General features: G+C 52.0%; 1 protein-coding gene across 1 annotated transcript in view; it reads right to left on the minus strand.

The window, feature by feature from the left end:
- Positions 1 to 694: 694 nt before the first annotated feature.
- Positions 695 to 14,069, minus strand: part of CDH16 (cadherin 16) — a 52,504-nt gene continuing 39,129 nt past the window's right edge. Inside the window, exons 15-18 of the mRNA XM_038740709.1 lie at positions 11,623 to 11,862; positions 10,759 to 10,866; positions 1,618 to 1,734; positions 695 to 1,419 (exon numbers count right to left, since the gene is read on the minus strand). Coding sequence (XP_038596637.1) covers positions 1,322 to 1,419; positions 1,618 to 1,734; positions 10,759 to 10,866; positions 11,623 to 11,862 — 563 coding nt within the window. The 3' untranslated portion in view covers positions 695 to 1,321. The remainder of the gene's footprint in view (positions 1,420 to 1,617; positions 1,735 to 10,758; positions 10,867 to 11,622; positions 11,863 to 14,069) is intronic.

The raw sequence follows: 14,069 nt of genomic DNA on the forward strand, positions 1-14,069 counted from the left end.
GAGTCAGTGTGGCACCCAGGGGGCACCCCATGTGGCACCTTTTTCCATTTGAGCTCGGGCAAGCCACTTAATTTCTCTGGGTCTCAGTTTCTCCATCAGCAAAATGGGGATTCAAGACCTGTTCTCCCTCCCCTTTAGACTGTGAACCCTATGTGGGCCAGGGAGCGCGTCTGAACTGCTTATCTCGTATCTACTGCAGCTCTGTCTACAAAACAGCTGGTAGACACGTTCCCTGCCCATAAGTAGTGTACAGTCAGTCAATCCTTGGCACAGAGTAAATGCTCAACTAATACCACAGGGATTATTATTATTATGATTATTGGTATGATCATACACACACGCAAACACACACACACACACACACATACACACACACGCACAGAAACCCCCCCCCCCCCCAGGGAGGGAGACAGACATCAGCTAACTGGCCTGATCCCCTTGGCTGGGCTTGCTCCAGGAGCTGTCTCAGAGGGGCAACGGGCAGTTAGGTGGCTGCCAGATCTGGCGTCTTCATTTGCAGGGAGCAGCAGAGCTGTCTGCACAATCACCACCTTTGAGTCCTGATGGCCTTGGGTAAACGCTGTCCCTGGGGTGAAGAGAGATGATGAGGCCCCTGGGGCGGACAGGCAGTCCCAACCACCTCGAAGCTTCTCTGAGAGGAGCAGTGGAAGTTATCTCATTTTAGAAACAAAACTCAAGTGTTTCCCCATTGCCTTTATTCAGCAGCCAGAGTGGCAGCAACCTGCCTACAAGCTGGACCAGAAAGAGATGCGGTGAACTCTAACCCAAAACTGAGGCACTAGAGAGCAGCTCCAGGAGGCACAATCAACCAACCGAGGCAGAGGACACGGGCAGAGACCGAAGGGCTGGAGGCGGCCCGATTACTGAGCCCGAGAGTTGGCACGGCAGGGTGAGACATTTCGGTTCCAACCCAGCGGCTGCTGGCAGGATCGACTGGCTCGTGGGAGACTTGGTGAGACAGAAAACAAAGTGTCCCGGTGAGAGACCTGACCAGGAGGCCATTGCCATGAGGACTTCTGTTTCTTCCCCCCAAACGCTACCCCCGACCAAAGGGGCACACTGGATCCACTCAAATCTTCCCGGAAGACGGAACTCCAGTCCAGCCCCTGCGGATCCAGGCAGTCTCATGGTTAAAGCCCGCATCACCCCACCCCGACTAGCTCCATGCCCCATGTTCAAAGGAAGAAGTGACTGCGCTGTGGAGGTCCCCGTCCATTTAGCAGCTCCTGTTTCAAGGAACACTGGCTCTGAGACCCTTCTCCAGTGTCTGTCCCCTCGGCCCCTGGCTCCTTGGGGCCCATCAGGCGGTGGACTGCAGGGGGAGGGTGTCAGAAGGCCCAACTTCCTCCTTCTTCTTCTTCAAGGCCAGGTGACTGAAGATTAAGATCAAGAAGAAACCTAAGCAAGGCCAGGAAAAAAGAGGCGTTTCAGTTACTGGATGGGAAGAGTCTGTCTGCCTTGGAACGGTGCGCTGGGCACGCGAAACGGAGTTCAGCCGTCGTGGCCCAAAGCCGCACCCCACCATGTGCACACATCCACCCTGGACTCGGCCCATCCAGCCCGGCAACCGTGGCAAACGGGTGGCTTTTCAGTTACCTATTGCGGCCAGGGTGCCCACCATGATTCCCACAGCCGACAGCAGTGTGGGCATCCCTCTCATCTTGCCGACCTTTACCATGCAGAGGTTTTCGGAGTTACACAGGCAGACAGTAACTGAAATCAAAAAGAGAGAGACTCGAAGACTAGGAAATTCTGTTTCCAAGGCCTTTGAGGAGGCCCAGGCTTCATTCGGTCTCAGGGCCAGAGGCCACTAGGAGAGAAGGGAAGGAGAGAGGACATCCAATTCCAGTGAATCCCAGTGACCCACCAGGTGCTCCTTGTGGGCAGTGATTATGTCCAACAACTCGGTTGTATTGGACTCTCCCAAGCACTTTTGTCCAGGGCTCTGCGCACAGTAAAGCACTCAATAAATACCACTGATTGATTGACTGAGCTAGCCACTTGATCGGGTGGAAAGAGCATGGGACTCAGGGTCAGGAGACCTGAATTCTAGTCCTTGTTCTCCTCCGGTCTGCTTTTTTTTTTAACGTTATTTGTTAAGCACTTACTATGTGCTAGGCACTGTACTAAGCACTGGAGTAGATACAAGCTAATCAGGTTGGACACCGTCCACGTCCTATAAGGGGTTAACAGGCTCAGAAGCAGCGTGGCTCAGTGGAAAGAGCCCGGGCTTGGGAGTCAGAGGTCATGGGTTCTAATCCCGGCTCCGCCACTTGTCAGCTGTGTGACTTTGGGCAAGTCACTTCACTTCTCTGGGCCTCAGTTCCCTCATGTGGAAAATAGGGAAGAAGACTGTGAGCCCCCAGTGGGACAACCTGATCACCTTGTAACCTCCCCAGCGCTTAGAACAGTGCTTTGCACATAGTAAGCGCTTAATAAATGCCATCATTATTATTATTATTACTATTATTATTAATCCCCATTTTACAGATGAGGTAACCAGGCCCACAGAAGTTAAATGATTTGCCCAAGGTCTGTCCTTCCCCTGACTTTCCCATTACTGTAGACAGCACCACCATCTTTCCTGTCTCACAAGCCCATTACCTTGGCATTATCCTTGACTCCTCTCTCATTCAACCCCCATATTCAATCTATCATTAAATCCTGTTGATTCAAACTCTACAACATTGATAGAAATCTGTCCTCTCCTCTCTATCACCGTCAGGACAATCGCCTATCCCATCCGGCCTTGATTACTGTATCGGCCTCCTTGCTGACCTCTCAACCTCCTGTCTCTCCACACTCCAGTCCATACTTCCCTCTGCTGCCCGGATTATTCTCCTACAAAAACGTTCAAGACATGTTTCCCTACTCCTCAAAAAAATCCAGCGATTGCCCATCCACCGCCGCATCAAACAAAAACTCCTCACCATTGGCTTCAAAGCACTCAATCACCTTGCCCCCTCCTACCTCACCTCGCTGCTCTCCTAGCCCGCACACTTCGCTTATCTAATGCCAATTTACTCAGTGTACTTCGATCTCATCCATCTCACCCCCGAACTTTGCCCACATCCTGCATCTGGCCTGGAATGCCCTTCTTCTTCATCCCTGACAGGCAATTACTCTCCCCTCTTCAAAGCCTTACTGAAGGCCCATCTCCTCCAAGAGGCCTTCCCTCACTAAGCCCTCTTTTCTTCTTCTCCCACTCCCTTCTGCGTCGCCCTGACTCGCTCCCTTTATTCGCCCTCCCCCGCAACCCCACAGCACTTATGTACACATCCACAATTTAGTTATTTATATTAATGTCCGTCTCCCCCCTCTAGACTGTAAGCTCGTTATGGGCAGGGAATGTGTCCGTTATATTATTACACTGTACTCTCCCAAGTGTTTAGTACAGTGCTCTGCATAGAGTAAGCACTCAATAAATCGGATTGATTGATTGATTGACTGAAATGGCGGAGCCTGGATTAGAACCCAAGTCCTCCGATTCCCAGGCTCTTTCCACTAAGCCACGCTGCTTCTCGACCACGCTGTTCGTGTGACTTTGAGCAAGTCACTGAACCTCTCTGGGCCTCCCTCCATCCCACCGGACAATGCAGAGAAGATCCTTGCTCTTCTTCCCTCCCTCTCCCCTGCCCCCCACCTCCCTCAGTCCCTCTTCAACTGTGAGCCTCTTGTGGGCCGGGGATTGTGCTTACTCTTCCTCTCCTGTAGCTACTCCATGCTTTGCACAGTGCTTGGCACATTGTAGACACCTAATGAAGCACCGCCGGGGGAGGTGGCTGTTGGGATTATTTACTGGCCCAGTGGGACAGCAGAAAGGAACAATCCAGCCCTTCTGGAAGTGGGAGGTGGAGGCCTCTCCTTGGAGTCTCTAATAATAATAATAATAATAATTATAATGGCATTTTTAAGCGCTTACTATGTGCAAAGCACTAAGCGCTGGGGAGGATACAAGGTGATCAAGTTGTCCCATGTGCTCACAGCTAGCCCTTGCAAAGGGTCACTCCACGGGCTGGGGATGGGGGTTCGGCAGCCCCAGCACCCCTGCTATCTTGGGACAGCAGGAGGCAGAGACAGAGGGAGAGAGCTGACTTTTCAGTTCCAAAATAGCTCCTGCCTCATTTTGCTGCCAGAGCCTAAAATACCCAGGCCAGCACAGTCCGAGGTGGTGACATCAGTGGCTGGGGGGCTGGAGGGAGGGGCTTGGATCCGGCAGGGGAAACCCGGCCCAGGGGGAAAATACTGAGCCAGTCTGGCTATCCAGGCTGCCGGGAAGGGCCGGGACACAGGGGATCGTGGTGATCCATGCTGCAAATTGAGCTGGATTTCTTGTAGCCCCCACCACTGCCTGATTTCTTTTCAGAGCTCAGAGTGGGGCGGGAAGAAGAGCCGGGATGGCCCTTTGGAGTCCCACTCCGGTCCCACTCAGCCATCCCATACTATCCAGCCGGCCATCCAGCCAGCCGGCCGGATCCCAGCCAGGCCCAGGAGCTCCTCGGATGAAGACTTGGACTGTGCCAAGAAACGGCGGTTGTGCCAGCCCCCAGGGAAAGACGCTGATTTGATCCAGACCTGCAACCGTGCCCCTATGCTCCCAATGCCTCTCTAGGTAGGCCCATGGCTAGGCCCACAGCCCAGTTTAGATGTCCAAGCCCTCACTCTCACCCCTCCCCTTCAGCTCCCCCCCCCCCGCAACATGTCCCCCCAGGGAAACCAGGAGGGAAATTGGAGGAAGTCCTGAGAGGGATTTAAAAATAGGAAGTGATGTCAGTGACAAACAACCCTCCGTCTCCAGCATGCTTGGGCACGGCTCTGGCTCGGGCACAGCTCTGGTTAGGGGACAGCTGCCTGGTGACTCCCTTAATGCCCTACCTCCTCACGTCCACCAAATAGCTCTCTTCCTCCCTTCAAAGCCCTACTGAGAGCTCACCTCTTCCAGAAGGCCTTCCCAGACTGAGCCCCCCTTTTCCTCTCCTCCTCGTCCCCTCCCCATCTCCCCCCTCCTTCCCTCTGCCCTTCCCTTTTCCCCTCCCCACAGCACTTGTATATATTTGTACATATTTATTACTCTATTTTATTTGTACATATTTACTATATTTATTTTATTAATGATGTCTATATGGCTATAAATCTTTATTCTGTTGGTATTGATACCTATCTACTTGTTTTGTTTTGTTGTCCGCCTCCCCCTTCTATTCATTTCATTCAATCGTATTTATTGAGCGCTTACTGTGTGCAGAGCACTGTACTAAGCGCTTGGGAGCCCCTCGTTGGGTAGGCACCGTCTCTATCTGTTCATTCATTCATTCATTCATTCAATCGTATTTATTGAGCGCTTACTGTGTGCAGAGCACTGGACTAAGCACTTGGGAAGTACAAGTTGGCAACATCTAGAGACGGTCCCTACCCAACAGCGGGCTCACAGTCTAGAAGGGAGAGACAGAGAACAAAACAAAGCATCTGTTGCCGATTCGTACTTCCCAGGCGCTTAGTACAGTACTCTGCACACAGTAAGCGCTCAGTAAATATGATTGAATGAATAAATGAATGGGTTGGGGGAGAACGGAGCACCTCGGAGCCCATTGGGTCGAGAATCAGCCTGGGCAGGAGGCACCGTCCCGGCCGTTCAGCTTGGCCGCTGCCCCCAGCGCTGGCAGGAATCCGACTTCAGGGTGCCGAGGCAGAACCCAGGGCCCACTTGGCCCCCGACATGCCTGGTGCCCCTCCAGAAGGGCAGTCTGGCACCAGGGCAGGGGATGGTTCAAAGGCTTTGGGCTCTGAGCGTGGCTCCACCCCATCCAAAAGCTCCCTTGAACCAGCTCTCTGTGCAGCTGATTGGTCGCCCTGCTCCTCTTCATACACAGGGCATGCTACCAGGGGGAGGAGGAGGAGGAGGCCGGGGAGAAATGAATGTTGGATACTCCCATGCCTTGCTCCAGGGGCTTGGACTGAGGATATCGCATCCAGTGACTACAGGAGCATGAGCCGGTGAGGGGAGCAAGAGGACTCCCAGCCTCGCTGGTCCCAGGGCTCCGACAAGTTTCCAACTGGTGCTACAACAGCCCAAGATGGTGGCTTTAGGGCCTATGACTGAGCTCTTTGAAACCTGCCCCCTCCCAGTCCTTATCCCACCCCAAACCCCCAAGCCCTGCCCCCTATTTGCCCCCACACTCATCATGAAAAGCTGGGGACCTCCACCCCCCAATTCATCTTCAGGCTAAGATAGTTTTATGGATGTCTGCGGGAAAGTTGCCTTAAATGAGGAAATCTTTCCCAATCTTATGAGTCACAAAGAGAAAGTCTCTCCAGCCCGAGACTCTCTTTCTAATGGGAGAAACCAAGGCTTTTGGAGAAACTGGGTGCTGGTTGCCCTCCAGGACACCCACCCTCATGGTTAGGGATGGACCGTCTAACACCCTCTGACTCTTCCCTCTCCATCCCCCCATCTTACCTCCTTCCCTTCCCCACAGCACCTGTATATATGTATTTATGTTTGTACATATTTATTACTCTATTTATTTTACTTGTACCTATCTATTCTATTTATTTTATTTTGTTAGTATGTTTGGTTTTGTTCTCTGTCTCCCCCTTCTAGACTGTGAGCCCACTGTTGGGTAGGGACTGTCTCTATATGTTGCCAACTTGTACTTCCCAAGCGCTTAGTACAGTGCTCTGCACACAGTAAGTGCTCAATAAATACGATTGATTGATTGATTGATTGATTTGTGTCTCTCCCTTCCAAGGGACTCAGCACAGACCATCCAACACCCCTAACTGTGCCCACAATGACCCAGCCCAGACAGTCCAACACCCCTGATTCTCCCCTCTCCATCTCTTGATTCCTCCCAAGTGACCCCTGTCTTGCCTCCTTCCCCTCCCCACAGCACCTGTATATATGTATATATGTTTGTACATATTTATTACTCTATTTTATTTGTACATATTTATTCTATTTATTTTATTTTGTTAGTATGTTTGGTTTTGTTCTCTGTCTCCCCCTTCTAGACTGTGAGCCCACTGTTGGGTAGGGACTGTCTCTATATGTTGCCAACTTGTACTTCCCAAGCGCTTAGTACAGTGCTCTGCACACAGTAAGCGCTCAATAAATATGATTGAATGAATGAATGAATGAATGAATGACCCAGGATTCCTCCCAAGTGATCCATGGGCCTGGGAGTCAGAAGGACCTGGGTTCTAATTCTGGCCCTGCCACTTAATAGTAACAATAATAATAATAATAAGAATAATAATAAGAATAATAATAATAATAATAATTTTGGTATTTGTTAAGCGCTTACTCTGTGCAAAGCACTGTTCTAAGTGCTGGGGAGGATACAAGGTGATCAGGTTGTCCCATGTGGGGCTCACAATCTTAAACCCCATTTTACAGATGAGGTAACTGAGGCACAGAGAAGTTAAGTGACTTGCCCAAAGTCACATAGCTGACAAGCGGCAGAGTCGGGATTTGAACCCATGACCTCTGACTCCCAAGCCCATGCTCTGTTCACTGAGCCACGCTGCTTCTCCGCTTGTCTGCTGTGAGACCTTGGGCAAGTCACTTAACTTCTGTCTGACTCAGTTACCTCATCTGTAAAATGGGCATTAAGACTGTGAACCCCATGTGAGACATGGACTGTGTCCAACCTGATTAGCCTGTAACTATCGCAGCCCTTAAAACGGTGGCTGGCACATAATAGTACTAATAATAATGACAGTTATTAAGCGCTTACTATGTGCAAAGCACTGTTCTAAGCGCTGGGGAGGTTACAAGGTGATCAGGTTGTCCCATGGGGGGCTCACAGTCAATCCCCATTTTACAGATGAGGGAACTGAGAAGTGAAGTGACTTGCCCAAAGTCACACAGCTGACAAGTGGCAGAGCTGGGTTTTGAACCCATGACCTCTGACTCCCAAGCCCATGCTCTGTCCACTGAGCCATGCTGCTTCTCCACTTGTCTGCTATGAGACCTTGGGCAAGTCACTTAACTTCTGTCTGCCTCAGTCACCTCATCTGTAAAATGGGCATTAAGACTGTGAACCCCATGTGAGACATGGACTGTGTCCAACTTGTATCTACCCCAGTGCTTAGAACAGTGCTTGACACAGAGAAAGCGCTTAACAAATACCATCATTATTATCATTATTATTATTACTGTGATAATTGTTGTACCTACCAAGTATTTAGGACCTTTGGTGGCACTCAGTAGGTGCTCAATAAATAACACTACTGCTATTTTTGATATTTTTCTGACCCCTGGCTTCGGGTGGGAGCCAACTCCCTAAGTTTACCACTGAGTGGAGAAGTATTTCCTTGGGTTCGGACCTTTCGAAGTTCGAGCTCCAGGGATTGCCCGTCGTCCTACCGTTATGAGTTTTGGGGAACATCAAATCCATGTTCACCCTGTCCACCCCCTTCGTGGCCCTGCACACTCCAACACTGTCTCCTCTCGGGCTGCATCTCTGAAGAGCCCCAAGCAGCCTGTCAGCCCATGGTCCCCCAGACCATCTCATGGGCCCTCATCCACCCCTTCCCCGGCTCCTAATAACAATAATACAGTGGGGGGAGTGGAGCTGCCCACCGGGCCCGGAGTGCACACAGGCCGGGGGCTGCGCAGGACAGAGTTTGGCCTTTGTTGAGGGTGTGGGGTGTCCCGGGCCCTTCCTGTGGGGATGTCCAGGCTTCCCTCCCCCACCAAAAGAAGGACCTTCTATACAGGTAGCCAGAGGACCAGTCGGCGACAGGGCTGGCTCTCTGAGCCTGGGGCCCCGGCGGGAGTCAGTTTGGCCCCGTTGCTCCACCCCTGCCCTCCCGCCGTGGAATCGAAAACCCAAACCAACCAGCTGGTATCCATCCAGGCTGGAGACTGGGGGTGGGGAACCAAGTCCAGTGGCATCTTGTCTAAGGAATGAGCTTCATCATTAACCCTCCTCACACTGAACAAGCAGCCAGGGCCTCCAGGACAAGTGGCAAGCCCGGGGAGAGCCAGACCTGGCAGCCCGGAGAGAGCTAGAACTGGCAGGCTGGCATGTGTTTTGCTCAGAAGGGGCAGAACCCCCGGCGGCTGTCTCAGCTTCCAAACAACTTGGGTCCAGTTGGAGGGAAAAGAACATTCCCATCCTCCTGGCTACATAAACAGCTCCCTCTCCCTCCCCCCTTCACATCTTCCCGCTCACTCCCTCGCCTTTGCTCCCCTTCTCTCCCCAAGCTGTGTTGCAGCCGCAGGACCCAGTTGGATGTACTCCCTCCGCCCTCAGCTCCCCACCAGAGCTGAGCTCACGAGAGACCAAACAAATGGCTGTTTGCGCTGAACACTTAAACTTCTTCGTACCCTGAGTGGCTCGGGAAGCCAGCAAAGAAATATGTATCTTTACCCAGTGGGCCCGGCTCCCAGCCCAGGAGCAGAGCCGGGAAGGAGCCAGCCAGCCCTGAGGCCATCACTCATGTTTATTAGCTAAAGATGCTCTCTGTGGCCTGGGGTTAGGGCAGCGGAGGAGGGTGGCTGGGAGGCTGCTCCTGCTAGGCCAGGGGTGTTTAGATTCCTGGGAGAATCTCTAAATGGCTCCCTGAATGGATCCCCAAGTGGTCTTCTAGACTGGAAGCTCCTTGTGGGCAGGGATTTCCTCTACCAAGTCTTTTCTTTTAATTAATGGTATTTATTAAGCACTTACTATGCGTCAAACACTGTTCTAAATGCTGGGGTAGATGCAAGTGAGTTACGTTGGACACAGTTCCTAACCCGTTTGCGGCTTATAGCCTACGTAGAAGGGAGAACGGGAGGACTGAGGCCCAGAGAAACGAAGTGACTTGCCCAAGGTTGCATAGCAAGCAATTGCCAGAGGCAGCATTAGAATCTGCGATACGATACGTGCAATATGATACAATAGAGAGTGCAGAGAAGCAGCATGGCTCAGTGGAAAGAGCACGGGGTTTGGAATCAGAGGTCATGGGTTCAAATCCCGGCTCTTCCAATTGTCAGCTGTGTGAATTTGGGCAAGTCACTTCACTTCTCCGTGCCTCACTTCCCTCATCTGTAAAATGGGAATGAAGACTGTGAGACTTCCGTGGGACAACCTGATCACCTTGTAACCTCCCCAGTGCTTAGAACAGTGCTTTGCACATGGTAAGTGCTTAATAAATGCCATCATTATTATTATTATTATTATTATTATTATTATTATTATCTAGGTCCTCTAACTCCTAGGCCCATGCTCCTTCCACCAGGCCACGCTACTTCTCTGCACTCTGTATTATATCATATTGCACCGCACACAGTAAGCACTCAATATCATTGCTTGAGCCCTGCTCTCTTTCCTCCTCCTCCCTCCTGCCTTGTCCTCAGTCGCCCTCTTAGTACCAGGTAGAAATGGATGTGAGAGGCCCCCACGTGAGAACCGGCAGCCTGACTGGGAGTCTCCGTTCCCCTACCAAGAAGCAGGTGGAGGTGAAATGGACGCGGTCCCAGCCAAACAATAAGACCGGGTGCTCTGGTGTGGATGATGTGGAAATGCCAACTTGAGTCACACTGACCCTGGCCGGGGGCTCTGTGGCTGCGGAGGGGATAAAGCCAGACGGGCTTCCTGTCCCTTGCCCAACGGCTAAGAAGCGAGGGAGGGACTGTGGTGCCGGTCCGCCACCCCACCCCAGCACCCTGTCCCGGCTCGCACTCGCCACCCTCCCCACTCTCTTCTTCAGTGACCACCCACCCAGGGACCTTGACTGGCCGTCACATTTTACCTGGGACGTCCATGGGCCAAGTCTCAGCTGAATCCGTCAGGATAATGGGGACCTGGTGGGTCCCTGGCTCCAGCCAGCTGATGCCCATGGAGAGGGAGGCATGGGTACCTGGGTATGGAGGGATAGACAGTCAGATAGGAAAGGCAAGCAGCCAGTTCATAACAAGCTTGGTCGATGGAGGAGGAGGAGGAGGAGGAGGAGAAAAACAGTGGGGAGGGCAAGGTCCCAACATTGCTCTACCCTCCCTGCCCCGACAATCCCTACTGTGCTCCCAAAGCGGGAAGATTTCAGTGGATACCCAGCCTGAACTCTACCCACCAGACTAAAGTCTCCAGCTCCTGAGGGTGGCGGGGAATTTGAAGTCCTACAACAAGCAGCATGTCCTAATGGTTAGAGCATGGGCTTGGGGGTCAGAAGAACCTGGGTTCTAATCCCAGCCCTGCCACTTGTCTGTTGTGTGACCTTGGACAAGTCACTTCTCTATGCCTCAGTTATCTCATCTGTAAAATGGGGGTTGACTGTGAGCCCCATGTGGGACATGGACTATGTCCAACCTGATTAGCTTGCATCTGCCCCAGCCCTTAAAACAGTGCTTGGCACATAGTAAATGCTTAATAATAATACTAATAATAATGGCATTTATTAAGCGCTTACTACGTGCAAAGCACTGTTCTAAGCGCTTAACAAATACCCTTAAAAACAAATCCAGGACAGTCGGGCCATGGTTACTCATCTGGGCCAGCTTGTGGGCAGACGTGGCGGGGAGGGTCGGTGGAGGGCAGAGAGGGAGGGAAGCGGAGGATGGAGAGGGCCCAGAGAGATGGGGGCGGGCAGGAGAAAGCGGGGACGGGGCTCCAGACCCACCGTTGAGGACCCTGATCCTCCAGTTTCTGCGCAGGGTCACGTCCTCTGCCAACGCAAAGTTGAATGGACCTGCCCCGCCCGGAGGGCCCTGGGTTTGCACGGAAACGAGGACCTCCTGCTGCTTCTGCTGGGGGGTGCAGAGGTGCTGGGGGGTAGAGGGTCTCCCCAGGACCAGAGCCGCGGACCGGCCCCCCAGAATGTGGATCACCACGTCGGCGGTGGCGGCCAAGCCCGGGTTTCCTGGAAGGGAAGACAGGCAATCAATCAGTGGTATTGACTGAGCGCTTACTATGCGCAGAGCACTGTTCTCTGGGGAAACGGCCCAGTGGCACTCACAACCAGGAGAAGCAGCGTGGCTCAGAAGAAAGAGCACGGGTTTTGGAGTCAGAGGTCACGGGTTCAAATCCCAGCTCTGCCAACTGTCAGCTGTGTGACTTTGGGCAAGTCACTTCGCTTCTCTGGGCCTCAGCTACCTCATCTGTAAAATGGGGATTAAGGCTGTGAGCCCCCCGTGGGACAACCTGATCACCTTGTAACCTCCCCAGTGCTTAGAACAGTGCTTTGCACATAGTAAATGCTTAATAAATGCCATTATTATTATTATTATTATTATTATTATTAACCGTGCAGCCACCTCAGGGCCTCAGGACCCACATGGGAGGGTGAGTCGGGGTGGAGGTGGAGGTGAGGGCTGGTCTCCAGGCCCTTGGTTTCTGAGTCACTCCCACAAAGCTAAGCTGGGGACAGAGTGGGGAGGGGTATTACTTGAGCCCATAGATGAGGTGAGTCAATCAATCAAGCAATCAATCGTATTTATTGAGCGCTTACTGTGTGCAGAGCACTGTACTAAGCGCTTGGGAAGTACAAGTTGGCAACATATAGAGACGGTCCCTACCCAACAGTGGGCTCACAGTCTAGAAGGGGGAGACAGAGAACAAAACAAAGCATATTAACAAAATAAAATAAATAGAATAGATATGTACAAGTAAAATAAATAAATAAATAGAGTAATAAATACGAACAAACATATATACATGTGTCCTTTCTGAAGGAATGCCCAGAACCTGGAGAAGGAGCTCAGGCCATTCATTCATTTATTCATTCAATCGTATTTATTGAGCACTTACTGTGTGCAGAGCACTGTACTAAGCGCTTGGGAAGTCCAAGTTGTCAACATATAGAGACGGTCCCTACCCAACAGTGGGCTCACAGGGCAGGGGAGGATGAAGGTGGGAAGAGATGGAGGAGATGGTTGGGGCAGGGGGGTAGGGTCCCCTGAATCTGGGGGAGCATCCCTGCCCCAGCAGGCAAGACCCCAGGGCTCACACCCAGTCACCTATCGGGCCCCAAACCTAGGCCCTGGGGGGTTTCCAGGAGGTTTCTTCATTCATTCATTCATTCAATTGTATTTATTGAGTGCTTACTGTGTGCAGAGCACTGTACTAAGTGCTTGGGAAGTACAAGTTCTTGCTGCCTCTTTCTCCCCACAGCCTCCTGCTTTATCCGGAACCCCCCCGGGTGGAGATGATGATTCAGAATGGGGACAAGGGGCAGCAGGCCAAGAGGGGCAGAACTAGACTGACTGGGTGAATGAATCTTTGCAAGTGGAACTTGTGTGGGTGTGAGTGTTTGTGTGGACACATTCACCCGTTCAATCATATTTATTGAGCGCTTACTGTGTGCAGAGCTCTGTACTAAGCACTTGGGAAGTACAAGTTGGCAACATGTAGAGACGGTCCCTACCCAGCAGCGGGCTCACAGTCTAGAACGGGGAGACAGACAACAAAACAAGACATTTAACAAAATAAAATAAATAGAATAGTAAATATGTACAAGTAAAATAAATAGAGTAATAAATCAGTACAAACATATACAGGTGCTGTGGAGAGGGGAAGGAGGTAAGGTGGGGGGATGGGGAGGGGGAGGAGGGGGCTCAGTCTGGGAGGAGAGGGCTCAGTCTGGGTCATGGACATAAGTGCTATGGGGCTAGGAATGGGCTAACCTCTCCCCTTCTTACCCAAGGGCATCTCTTCTTATTGCTTAACTTATCAAAGAATAAAAAAGCACTCAACCAAATCTACCAGACTTCAGCCCTCCTCACCCTCAGAGCCCTCCTAAAAGCCCACACGCATGTGTGCATACACACGTGTGTGAGTGCATGTGTCCACGTGTCCGCGACCTCGGCAGTAGGAAGCAGTAGCTCAGCTACCTTGCCCGGGACCGGAGAAAACCCCCCTCTCCGCATAGGGCTGATAGGGGGAACCTCCCTCAGAGCCTCTCCCTCTGCCTGCCCCGGCTGGTACCCCGTCTTGATCGTCCTTCCCATTCCATCTGCTTCCTCGTCCACCTTCCCAGATTCCCCCCTTGCCCTCCACTCCCACTCCCCTAGCCACGGCCCCGATCCAAGCCCGCCCCACCTGACGCCCCGGTGACGGATAGCCTGGCGA

This window comes from Tachyglossus aculeatus, chromosome X1 (genome assembly GCF_015852505.1).
Source record: "Tachyglossus aculeatus isolate mTacAcu1 chromosome X1, mTacAcu1.pri, whole genome shotgun sequence".
Lineage (NCBI taxonomy): Eukaryota > Metazoa > Chordata > Mammalia > Monotremata > Tachyglossidae > Tachyglossus > Tachyglossus aculeatus.